This window comes from Kryptolebias marmoratus, linkage group LG13 (assembly GCF_001649575.2).
Source record: "Kryptolebias marmoratus isolate JLee-2015 linkage group LG13, ASM164957v2, whole genome shotgun sequence".
Lineage (NCBI taxonomy): Eukaryota > Metazoa > Chordata > Actinopteri > Cyprinodontiformes > Rivulidae > Kryptolebias > Kryptolebias marmoratus.
In genome coordinates, this window is record NC_051442.1 from 15,842,469 (window position 1) to 15,854,452 (window position 11,984).

The 11,984-nt window shown below is 41.7% G+C and overlaps 1 protein-coding gene across 1 annotated transcript; it reads right to left on the reverse strand.

Annotated features, from left to right (window-relative positions):
* Nucleotides 1–306: 306 nt before the first annotated feature.
* rtn2b (reticulon 2b) lies at nt 307–9,207 on the reverse strand. Its single transcript, XM_017435568.3, has 7 exons — nt 9,075–9,207; nt 6,947–7,154; nt 6,704–6,842; nt 5,504–5,573; nt 4,706–4,752; nt 4,538–4,596; nt 307–4,136 (listed from the first exon to the last, which is right to left on the reverse strand). Exons 1-7 carry the CDS (start codon nt 9,085–9,087, stop codon nt 4,034–4,036), a joined length of 639 nt encoding a protein of 212 aa, XP_017291057.1. The 5' UTR covers nt 9,088–9,207; the 3' UTR covers nt 307–4,033.
* Nucleotides 9,208–11,984: the final 2,777 nt, after the last annotated feature.

Below are 11,984 nucleotides of genomic sequence, written 5' to 3' on the forward strand. Positions count from 1 at the left end.
GAAATAAACTTTTTCCCCCCTCAGCTCGTCGTCACTTCTGGCCGGGTCAAGCGTCGGTGAACCAGAAAGGAGCGGACCCGCTCCGGTTCATCTGCAGCCTATTAAAACAATACTTCCAACTGCAACTAGGGTAATAACTAGGAGAGGTCACAGGTGCCTTGTGTCGCGACAGTGCGACCGCCTTAAGGTTTGCGCCCCACAGCTTGAGAACCGCTGCTGTATTCTGGTGGGGTAAGACGAAACTGTTCCTACATGAAACATACAGACGGCACTGCAGAGAACAAGAGAGTAAAAAAAAACAAGAAGTTTGTATCAAATACCTCTTTTATTGGGGAGCAACATTGCAACAGGAACAAAAAACAACATAAAGTTAATAAAAACCTCCAGAAATATAAGACAGTAAACAGGGAGAGCGGTGATGACCCCTGCAGAGGCGGCAGGACAGACAGATCCAAGTCGACGGACTCTTCGAGAACAAAGATGGCGAAGGCCGGTTTTACATCGACTCGCTGATGGCGTCCGGCGAGGCTCTTTCCACTCGTTGCATTGTTTTTCCAGTTAAAGGGAGGCTTCTGTCCCACTCACTCGTTTGTAGCACCAATAATAATAATAAAAAAGTACATTTGAAGCGTTTCGTCTATAATTCTTAGGAAAACCTGTATTTAAAAATAATCTGGAAAATAAAGAGGAGGATATTTGTAGTTTAAGCACTTTAAGACATGTTAGTAGGAGTACAGCGTTGTTTTTAGAGAGCAGCAGCCTTTAAAGGGATACTCTGGCCATTTTCAAGTGTGGTTCTGTGTGAAAGTTCGACATCAGTATCTTACCTGGTGTGGATAACTCTTTGAAGACCTTGGGTTTGGAGAAATGAAGTTAAATTCTGATGGGATTGTCGGAGGAAACTGCTGCCATCTTCAAACGACTCAGATCTCAAAGGGTCGTCAAAATAATCTGTTTTCTTGTAATCAATACGACACACGTAGCCTTTTGACTGTTAGCAGTTAGCAAACAAGAGTTTTTGCCAACATTAATCTGTGTTTGAAGGAAAACGTTGCCTTTCTTATTAGTTTCCATGTTGAAAGACGGCATTAATTTGACGATTTGTTGTCTTAAAATAGGTCGATGTTCACTGTTACCCTGCGTTCTGACGTGTTATTAAAACGAGGCCCGGTTCAGACCTGCCGTCTAAATCCACGAGCTGTTGGCTTGCTTTGGGACACATCCTGATACGGGTCTGAACAGCCTCAACGCCTCCACTCGGACCACATTTGGAGTTGGTCTGGACCCCTTTTTAATCCACGTAGGTTAGGCAGCCGGGACACAATCCGCCCTGATCCTGGATGCAGGACCTCCTACTGAACTGATGTGACCCCACAGACGCAGCAGCGTTAATACCGGGACATCTCTGGGTTAAGAGATGGCCGCTTGTTTTGTTTTCCTGCGCTAAAAGTTTCAGTGAAATGTTTATCCGAATCCTCCTTGGTAAAAATATTTGATTTTTTAATTATTATTCAGAGTTTGTCGCAGGAGGCTCTGTGGTTTTTTTCTCTTTAGTCCGTTTGCTCTGATTGTTTTTAGAGCAGAGTGGACCCGCTGTGGTCACTGTAAACAGTAATGTGTTGTGTCAATCAAAAAAAAAAACCAGCCTGAGCAGCCTACTCCTCGTACGTGACTTTTATTTCTCTTATATTGCATCTGTTAGGATCCTAAGCTTATTAGGAGATAATTTTACAAACGTTCGACTCAAATGGCTCTGAACCGTGTTGATGTCAAAATGATATCGCTCAGATATCTGAACGTGTCGACATCTGCTGATGTTTCGCAAACACAGTAACATTTTTTGTGGTACTCGTTTGAACTGCCAGGTGTGAACGCTTGCAGTCGAGTCGCCTAGAACCAATATGAAGTGCCAGGTGTGAACAGGGCCTCAGAAACAGACACTCTATTGTCGCCACAGGCAGCTTTAAGATGGCAGCAGTCCACTTTGGTTTTTTCACCTCCCGTGTTGTCTTCTCAATCCACTCGGAGATGAAGAACAACACTGCTTTAAAACAAAAAAAATGACCAGAATGTCCCTTAATCTAATCTAATCTAATCTAATCTGCTAACAAAGAAGCTGCACTGGTTGGCTCAGGTTTGGCAGCTAACGTCACAAAAACAGAATATTTTTGACATTATTTCCTGTATCTGTGCTTTAACACAATCAGCTGTTTGAAAACGTCTGATGGTGGCGTTAACGTGGCCTCAGCCGTTACCTTGAGCAGTTCTGCCTTTTACTGAGCAATGTTCTCTGAGGTATTGTGTGTAACTTCATGACGATGTGTTGGTTGTTCTTTCTAATGATGCAAATCAGCTGGAAGTGTTTTTTTTTGTACTGCTATTAACGAGAATATCAAAAATAAATGCTAATGAAACGATCCTGGTGCTGGGGAAGTGATGTTCCTCCAACTTCAACGTTTATTTTTCCAAGAACGTTCCCTGAAACTGAGCTACGGGTGGAGTTCTTTGGGATCCTCCACCACATCGATAAACTCTCTTAAAGCCAATTTGTCTTTGCAACCAGACAGGCTTGTTGTAACGAAATCCTTTTCTCTTTTCTTTTGTTTTTAGTGAAACTGAGGTTTGTTCTTGCAAAAGAACTGCAGTCAGACTGAATTTTTATCTTGTGGTTTAAAAAAAACAAATAAAAAGAAACAAAACTATTTTCCATGAAATCACATTCAAGCTATATTTACTGAGACATCCTCTGAACGCAGTTTACATCTCGCTCACACATTTATCCAGCAGACTGGAGATTATGTTGCCCTAATACACTCACACACACACACACACACACACACACACACACACACACACACACATATATATCAGCACCGCTTCAGTCCTGTTGTGTTCAGGGTCACCGAGCAGCTTTTGAGGCTTTAAATTCTCTAATAAATCAGGAATTTATTGAATTCCTCAAAGAAGATATTTCTTTAACGTTACTTAAACTTTTTTTTCGGTATTACATGAAACCATTCAGTGTTATGAGAAGAAAATGTCTCAAACTAGTTCTTTAAACTTCATTCATTTTACTTGGACAACTAAACAGGCCCAAACTATGATGCCGCCATATTTCACAGATTTGAAGTTTTTTTTTTTACATTTAAAGCTAAAATATGAAAAGATTGCTTCAGCTCTTGGTATTATTGTTGGTTAGGCTAATAATATTCATTTAGTTTACCGTTTGGGAACAGATGGAGGCCAAAGCAGGAGCATGGAGCCTAATGCCTCCATGTTGGAGGACAACCTAAACGGGGCTAAAAATAAACAAACAAATAAAAATAATTAACTGGCATTCTTACACGTCCTGAAATACAACTCAGTGTAAATGTTTGGGTTTCTTTCACCTCTCTGCTGAGTGCTGGTAGCTGTTTCTAACCATTTCATGTGTTGTTTTTCCAGCATCTCCCTCTGCTGCCCCCTGGTGGTCAAACACTGCAGCCTCAACCCAACAGGAGGTGCTGATGAAGTTTATGCTCACAGACAAATAAGAAATTTTGCATTTGTATTCACCACTTCATCTAAATTCAGTTCTGGCTCCAGAGAACAAATAAAATGTCTTGTTTTACAGCGACTTTTTAAAATGAATTGCTTTAACAAAAAGTAACTTTTCATGGACGTTCTGTTTGCGTCGTGTCTTTTATATATTAAAGCAGCAATAATTGGCAATGCTTTGCCACGAATAACTGCATTCCAGCATAAAGCCAGTGTTCATTGATCAGTAATATACACTCAGATATACATGTGAACGGTAAACGTTGCCCACAGAGAGTATCTCAGTAAATAAAGTTTCCCACCTCGTCCTCAGCCCCCTCCTCTCCTTGACTGAATGGCAGCTTTGTTTCCGCTGTCAGGATCAATTAAATCTTGCTCCCATAAACAGTCACGGCGGAGGGATGGAAAAGAGCTGCCCAGTCGGCGGCCCCCACAGAGGATGTAACATTCCAGCGTATTTCCAGATCCCGAGTCCTTCCGGCGCCCGATCAACACGTTACTTTGACTTGGCCTTCTGTTTGATGGCAGCTGGTGGTGCAGGCTTAGAGGTGGGTGCAGGGGCAGGAGGGGGTCTCACTGACTCGTACAGGCCGGCAAACCTGCACAACGAGGAGAAATCGTTCATTTGTTACGATAGCGGGGACCAAATGGGTCAGTTTGAACCAGTAAAGTTCGAGTAACTCGGTTTTTGAGGCGCTGAATTTAAAGGTCCTCGTTCCAAACTGTAAAAACAAACCTAAAAAAAGGTTCTCCGGAGTTAAACGCTACAGTTTGAAAGACTTTACTCCCGTAGTTTTCTAGATATCTTGATCTGAAATGCGGGTATACGCTCAATGTCAACAAAGCGCTCGGCTGAATCTGCAAGAAGCCACGACTGACCCACGTTAGGCTGGCTGCTTTATTTATTACTTAACTCAATCTAACCCAGTTTTACGGTGTAACCATCAATTAATCAATTATTATGAGTTAAGAAGAAACATGTAAACAACCGGTTACTTACAGATTTTTGATTTTCTTCACAAATGCTCTGACCGCTCTAACAACCCTTCTTATCCGCACCTGAAATCAGAAAGAACAGATCAGTCTTCTCATCATCTCACCGAGAACTCAAATGTTTTCCACAAACTGTAAAAATTATTATTAATAATAATAATTCCCAGATACTGACCTGCTGTTTTTTGTATAGCAGAGGAAAAGAGAAAAGAGCTATCACAGCTGCAAGGCAAGAACAAGAAGAAACTCTTTATATCTGTGCTCAAGTTGTTCTTTTGTTACCTCCACCAAGGAGGTTAGGTTTTCTTTAGCATCTGTCTCTCTGTCTGCCTGCTTGTCTGTCTGTCTGACTGACTGTGGACAAGATTACTCAAACAGTTATGACTGGATCGTCATTACATTTTCAGGAAACGTCAAACATGCAAGGAACAAGTGATTAAATGTTGGTGGTGATCCGGTCAAAGGTCAAAGGTGCTCTAACTCTGCAGCTTTATAACAGGAACGATAAACTCTTCAGTTGAACACCTCATGGGTCAGGGGTGATCACTGTTGATTTCAAGGTTCATGGGGTCAAAGGTCAAGGTCCCAGGTAACCCCTTTGTTAAAAACCTGCCTCTGCTCCTACATGTGACCCTGTTGTTTCCTCCACCAAGGAGGTTCTGTTTCTGGTTGTCTCTGTTGGTTTGTTTGTTTGTCTGTCAGCAAAGATCAGATAAAAACTAAAGAACAGATTTGGAGGAAATGTTCAGGAAATGTTGGCGTTGAAAGAAAAAGTAATGGATTAAATTTTGACGCTGATCCAGATTATGATCTGGATCAGCGTTGTCTTTTTTTCATGCTGTGGCCTCGGCGGAGGTTTGAGCTCTGAGTGCTTCTAGTTTAGTAAAAATGACTGTGTGGATCACTGCTGGGTGGACGGTCGAAGGTGTGAAGCAGCGGTTTCTTCAACTGTCAAGGTTCGAGGTGAACTCACCAGCCATCACCAGAGTCAGTCCGTTGGTTTCGACGCCGACGTACGTCAGCAGGTAGAGGAGCAGAACAAACTGAGGGGGGGAAGCACAGATGATGGCTGAGATAGGATGAGTTAACAGGTAGTGATCTACAGCCAAATAAATATTTCATTTTTTATTAAAGGAAGGAATGCATATCGCCTGCCGCCTTTCATGCCAGACTTTCAGATTAAAATCCTTTCATGTTGGGAAATAAGTTGGAGCCATTTTTGGTGCAACTTGGAAAATAACGTTCTGCCCGATCTCGTGTGAAACCATATGTGATGGGAATGACTCTCAGCTACTACCATTTACCATTTTAGCTCAGTATTTATTATTAGACTGAGCTGTAGCCATTTTTATGCTTGCTATTAACCGTGGCGGCCATCTTGAACTGGATTGGCTTCTGCATGTCCACACGAGCATAAAATGTTTGCCCGTTCTTCAGATTATTTACCATTTTTTGCACTTATGTGCAATAATCTTCTTCCACTACTAATCTTTTGTGACCATGGTGCACATTTATATGATTCTCCTGGAAGCGCTCGATCCAACATTAAAGTTGAGGCTGAAATAAAAAGTGCTGTTAGAGTTTTTGTCATGTTGAAATAAACATGAAGCCAATTTCATCAAACTGAACCTTCAAATGACAGAGTAGGGATTCTGTACTTATATATTTTTTATTATTATTTATCTTCTCTCCATTAAAAGATTGTTTTGTCTTTTAATGGACACCAATGTGTTCTTGTGCAAACTTGTGTCCAATGACAAAACAAATTTAAATATGTGCTGCTGGTGTGTTTTGTGGCTCAAAAGAAATAGAAATGGGCCTTAAAGAGACAGTAAGAGGGAACTAAAACTTGCTGCCCTCTTGTACGTATTTATGAGAACAGAGTGATCTCCAACCCTGGTCCTCGAGGGCCACCATCCTGCACGTTTTACTTGTTTATCTGCTCCAGCACACCTGATTAAAATCAATGGGTGATTAACAGGCGTCTGCAGAACATGAAGAGGTCATTTAACCACTGAATCAGGTGTGTTGGAGCAGGGAAACAAGGAAAACATGCAGGATAGTGGCCCTCGAGGACCAGGGTTGGAGACCACTGTCATAAAGCAATGATTAGTCTGTTTAATTCAACCAGCAGATGGTGCCAAACACAATCCAATCCAACATCACGAATCACCTTAATGGAGTCGATGATGTTTTCGATGAACAGAAGGCGTTTGACCTCTGTGACCGCGAACGCAATCAGCAGCACCACCTCCTCCACCAGCATCACCGTCTCCTTATCCGTCAGGGAGCTGTCATGATCCAGGTACGACCTGGGGACGGAGTCACAAACACCTGAAGGCGCTCCACGAGCCACATCCACCCCCCACCCAGGGAAGCCCACCAGTGATGGAACCCGAACCCGGTTTGAACTCACTGAAAGGGGTGGTGGCCGGGGTTCCAGTGCAGCAGCTCCAGCAGCTTGTAGTACAGACAGAGGGGGAAGGTGATGCTCATGATCCCTAGCAGGACGTGGGAGAGCACGGTGACGGCGCTCAGCTGGAAGAGGCTGGCCAGGCCGATCACCAGCCCCGTGAAGACCACGCCGGTCCTGCTCATGCTCCTCCAGTACACCAGATCCATCACTGCAGAACGAGATGCAAACAAGTGAGGGGGGAGCGTAGGGACAGAGGTTTGTGCTCTTCACTCTGTGCGGCCTTCTCTGGGAACTTTAGGTTCTCGGTGAGGACGATGAATCACTTGGAGATTCATTAAAGCTGCAGCTCAGATGAAGCTGATGGTGTGTGACGCTAAAGAGTCCTCAGAACCAAAAAGGTAAATTTTTTGTCCATTTTGAATCAATCATCCATCCATTTTCTTTACCTCCTGTTTCATGAGGGGCGGTGGGGGAGCTAGTTCCTGTCTTGAATTAAACAACACAACATACTAAAACAAAGCCTTAAATTGGAAGCTCGGATCCCTTAAAGTGAACAATTAATATCTCACCTGCTGCAGACGGCTCTTTAAACGATCCCAGTTTGGATAAACGGAGTTTAATTCTGACCAGTTTGACTAGCTGGTCCGCTAACGGCTAATTGGAGTGAGGCAGAGAACAAAACGGATTGATGCTGTCTTAAAAAAAAAAAAATCTTCAACCTGAAAGTTTTCATAATAATTCACACAAACACTATTTTACAAACCTTTACGTCGATATGAATTTTGCATCAGGTGTTTATTCTGGTAGAAAAATTACGATAATCCAACCTAAAGTGTTCAAGGCTGAAACAAAAAAAATAGCAACAGCTAGTTGCTGCTGCAATTTGTTCTTCAAAATGGTTATTTAATGCTAAATATACAGCCATGTAAAGGTTTATGAAAAGGTGAGGTTTTTGACTTTGAGGCTGTTTTGGTCTTGGACTAGCCATTAGTGCCTCAATTCGGTCCCAATTAAACTTTTATTTCTCCAAAATGAAGACATCCAAAGAGCTGTCTACAACAGGTAAGATATTAACTGTTCATAACCTTCCCACTGAGCCTCACCTCCAAAAGATCAGCAGTCCTCCAAATCCTCCAAATCTGGCATTATTAACTGAACAAATGCTTCATGAAGAATTGAAACAAAAGGAAAAAGCATAATAACTATGGGATGAGTTCATGTCTCACCGAGAGGCGCCTCGTTTCCTGACTTTAGTGGAAATTTTAAAAAATGCCACAGGAGGCAAAATAAACCCCAATAATCTGTTACAGATCATTTCAGATACTCATCAGTTTATCAGAGGAAAAACTCACTGCTGGTTATGATAAACAGAAAACTGAACAAGTCTGAGAGGGGACAGGGATAAAACTCAAACACAATGCTCTGAGTGTAACTCTGTGTAAAAACATGAAAAAAAATAAATACCTCACCATCCGCTTTTATTGATATGCAGTGCTGCATTTTCCCCAGTGAGTAATAAACACAATACCTTTCACTTTAAGCCTGTTAGGTCCTCTACAAGACGAGCTTCTGGTTTAAACTCGAGATTATTGTCTGGATTAAATAAACAATTCAATCTATTACTGACACCTAAACTTGAAATAACGCAGCAGTCAGTTTGCACTTGAAGGATAAATGAAATAACACGTGTGTACACCATTAAAGCAGCAGCTGGTTGTCTGTTCGTTGTTTCCTGAGAGGTGTGTGAGTAAAAGCTTTCCTTTCTTTCATTCTGGTGAAGTGAAAACAGACACTCAGACTCGAGCTGTGGCACCAATTAAGCCATTTTCCCAGACGTTGGTGTTACTATAACTAAACTCTGACTGAACTCTAACCCTTCTGACAGATGGACAGTAAAATGAAAACAACATGGAAAAGCCTTTATGGGCAAAACAGCCAATTCCATCTTTTAGGAAAAACCAAACACAGACATTCAATCAACAGCAGGGTCTCATTTAGACGAGTCCCACTCTGCTGGACTCTGTCTTCGACCTGCCGTCCCGTCTCACACCTGTCTCTCTGCCCTCCGGCTGACAGCTGTCCTCCCCTCATTCTCTGCACTTCTAGCAGACGCTAATTATTTCCTTACGTTTGGAGGCCATTTCGGCGGCGGTCCTGCTTGCTCCCCTCTCTTCCCTGAGCTTCCACTGTTGGCTTCCACCCCGGGGGCTTTTTTTGGCCTCCCCAGCTCCGTCAGCAATATAAGGCCTGCCTGGCCTAATTTTAACCGTCTATTGGATACACCCTGAGAGGATTCACACACACACACACACACATTGAAACTGGGAATCTGAGACTTCAGCATGTCCCTCAGCCTCCATGCTTCCTCAGTCAGTTGCTGGTGGACCCGTGGAGGCCTCTGCATGCAGACACACACACAGGAAATCATCATTAAAGCAGAACCACAGACAAGTCTCTCTCAGGTTAGTTATCTTTCAGTCTCACCCACGTGGGTGACACCTCTGACACCTACAGAAGAGGTCGACCAATTAGTCAGTTAACTGATTAACAGGCTAACTGGTTTGTTTTTACACTTCAAAACTAATTTGCAAGAAAAAATACAAATAAAAGAAAAAAAAACAGCAGGTAATTTCCCCTTCATTTCTGTCTTTCTGTCCATTAGAATTAGCATTTTTGATGCCAGAGTTAACAGTGAGAGGTTGTTCAGACCTGATGTTTAAAATAGTTTTTTATTTTTTCCAGTTGCATTCACATTTAAATACATACATATCTGGACTCCCACAGTTCCACAATGGAAATGTTTTCCTCTATTTTAGTGTGAATTTACTGAGGGTTTTTGTCTGCATACGTTTGGTAGTCTGAACACAATCCGTCCTGAGCCGAGCTGTAGGACCCACGTTACACAAGCAACAGAACGGACGTCTGGGGGTTAAAAATAAAAACAAATAAAAAGTCAGCTCAGCTGCCACTTGGTTTAAAGGGGAAATTAAATAAAATATCAAAATAATGAGTTTTCATGTTTTTCTTTGAGTTAAACACCATCATAAAACCCTCCAGTGGTCCATTCCTCTGATTTAAAATGTTAATGACTTGATTTTAGAGTTTTTGTGTCAAAATCCGGAAGTGGGGTGATTGTGTGGGCGGAGCTACCTCCTTGGTTGGTGACAAAGAAGCTGTAGGACACAGTGTTTATCAGGGAAAATGGAAGCAGAAGAAGAAGCAAGTTTTGTTTACAAGTTTACCAGTTTAAGTGTTTTTTTATTTTGGTCTGGAGTGATGCTGTCAGGAACTGGAGCCCCTCATTTCACAGGAGGAACCTCCAAGCTTTTCGATGATGTCACACAGTCTTTAAGGAGTTTCCCATCAGGACAGCTGGAGGCGGCCGGTGCTGGTCCGACAGGCGGTGGTTCTTCTGTTCAAGGTTTGTATTTCAGGTGGTGCTCTGCAGAACGTCACCTCCACAGTCAGGTGGAACTTTCACCAGGAGCTAAACTAACCACATCCATCCAACTCTCTGTCCTTCAGGAAGCTGAAGAATGACTCAGCTGTTGGAGTTTTGGGACGTTTTACACAATTAATGACAACAAACTGAACCATTTCACCTCCACACTGTCTGTATTTGTTATTTCCTGCTTTGCTGGTGTTCCTGTGTTTGGCTCAGGACACGTCACACTTCAGAGTGATCACGAAAAATGCTGAAGAGACCCTGGAAATTTTTTCGATTTTTTTTTTTTTATTACATTAAAATTTGTATGAATTTTCTAAAATGCAAGCCTCCATGCAGCTTTCATGACTTTCTTTCAATTTATGTTAGCTTCAAAACACTTTTCATTTCCCCTTTAAAGATAACTAAACAACTGTCCTTGGGAATATTCTGAAGCTACAGGTTTTTTTTTTTCTATTTTTAGTTAAAAGTTTTGATGAACTGTTTATCAGAGTCCTTCCTGATAAAAATGAGATTCTATTAATCAAAGTGGATTACAGGACGTTGTATGGGTAAGGTTATCTTTAGTATAAAGTGTGCTCTGATTGTTTTTGGACCCACTGTGGTCACTGTATGCTATAATACACAATAAAGTAACAAGTATTGTAGCAAAGACAAACTCAGATGCTGCTTTTCACCCCGTTGGAAACAGGCAGTCTTGTGTTCTCGTGAGTCATGCCGTCCTAACATAGCACATCTGCGCTTTCTTTAGCCACAGCATCACGGCCGCGGTCGACTCTGCACTTAAATCAAAGCCCACGGACAATTAGAGAAGGAGGCGCTGTCGTCCTGACGGACTGCACAGATTTAAGCTGCTGTTAGAAGAAAAGAGCCAAACGAAACAGCTGCAGAATCGGGAAGAAAACAAAATCTGTTCCTTCACATTTGAGAGAACACATTATTTTAGTTTTAAAATGAATAGTGGCAATTTTATTTTACTTTCTTTGAATTCTTCTTTAACACTGAAAACAGTCGCCAACAATGTAGTCTTCGACAATTAATTTCATTTGAAAGATAAAATATAAATAATGATCATAAATGTAATATTCTCCAGCCTGTAACCTGTTTTAGACAAGTTTTAGACACTGTGTGTGTATAGGTTTAAAAAACAATTTAATAATAAACATTCCATCCAGCTACATTCATCTGGACCCATAATTAAAGAGACATATAGTTTAATTTCAGGAGCTAATTTAAGAGGAGGATCTCTCGTGAGGGTACACTCTATACCCATGTTTAAATGTCTTTAAATTAACAAGTGTCACTTGCAAATGAGACAATTGTGTCTCAATGAGACAAACCTGGATAATTAGGGAAATAAAGCAAAGACCCAGCATTTTTTAAAGGAATCCATATTGCCCACCAGCTTTCATGCCAGAGTTTTAGACTAAAATCTTCTACTGCTGAGAAATTAATTAATTGATTGTGAGATGTCATGATTAGAGTATGTGTTGTGTATGACTGTCAACTACCACAGCATCAGATTTTAGCTCAATATCTGTAAAACTGACTGAGTTACAGCCATTTTTGTGTTGGCTATAGTCGATTAGCTGT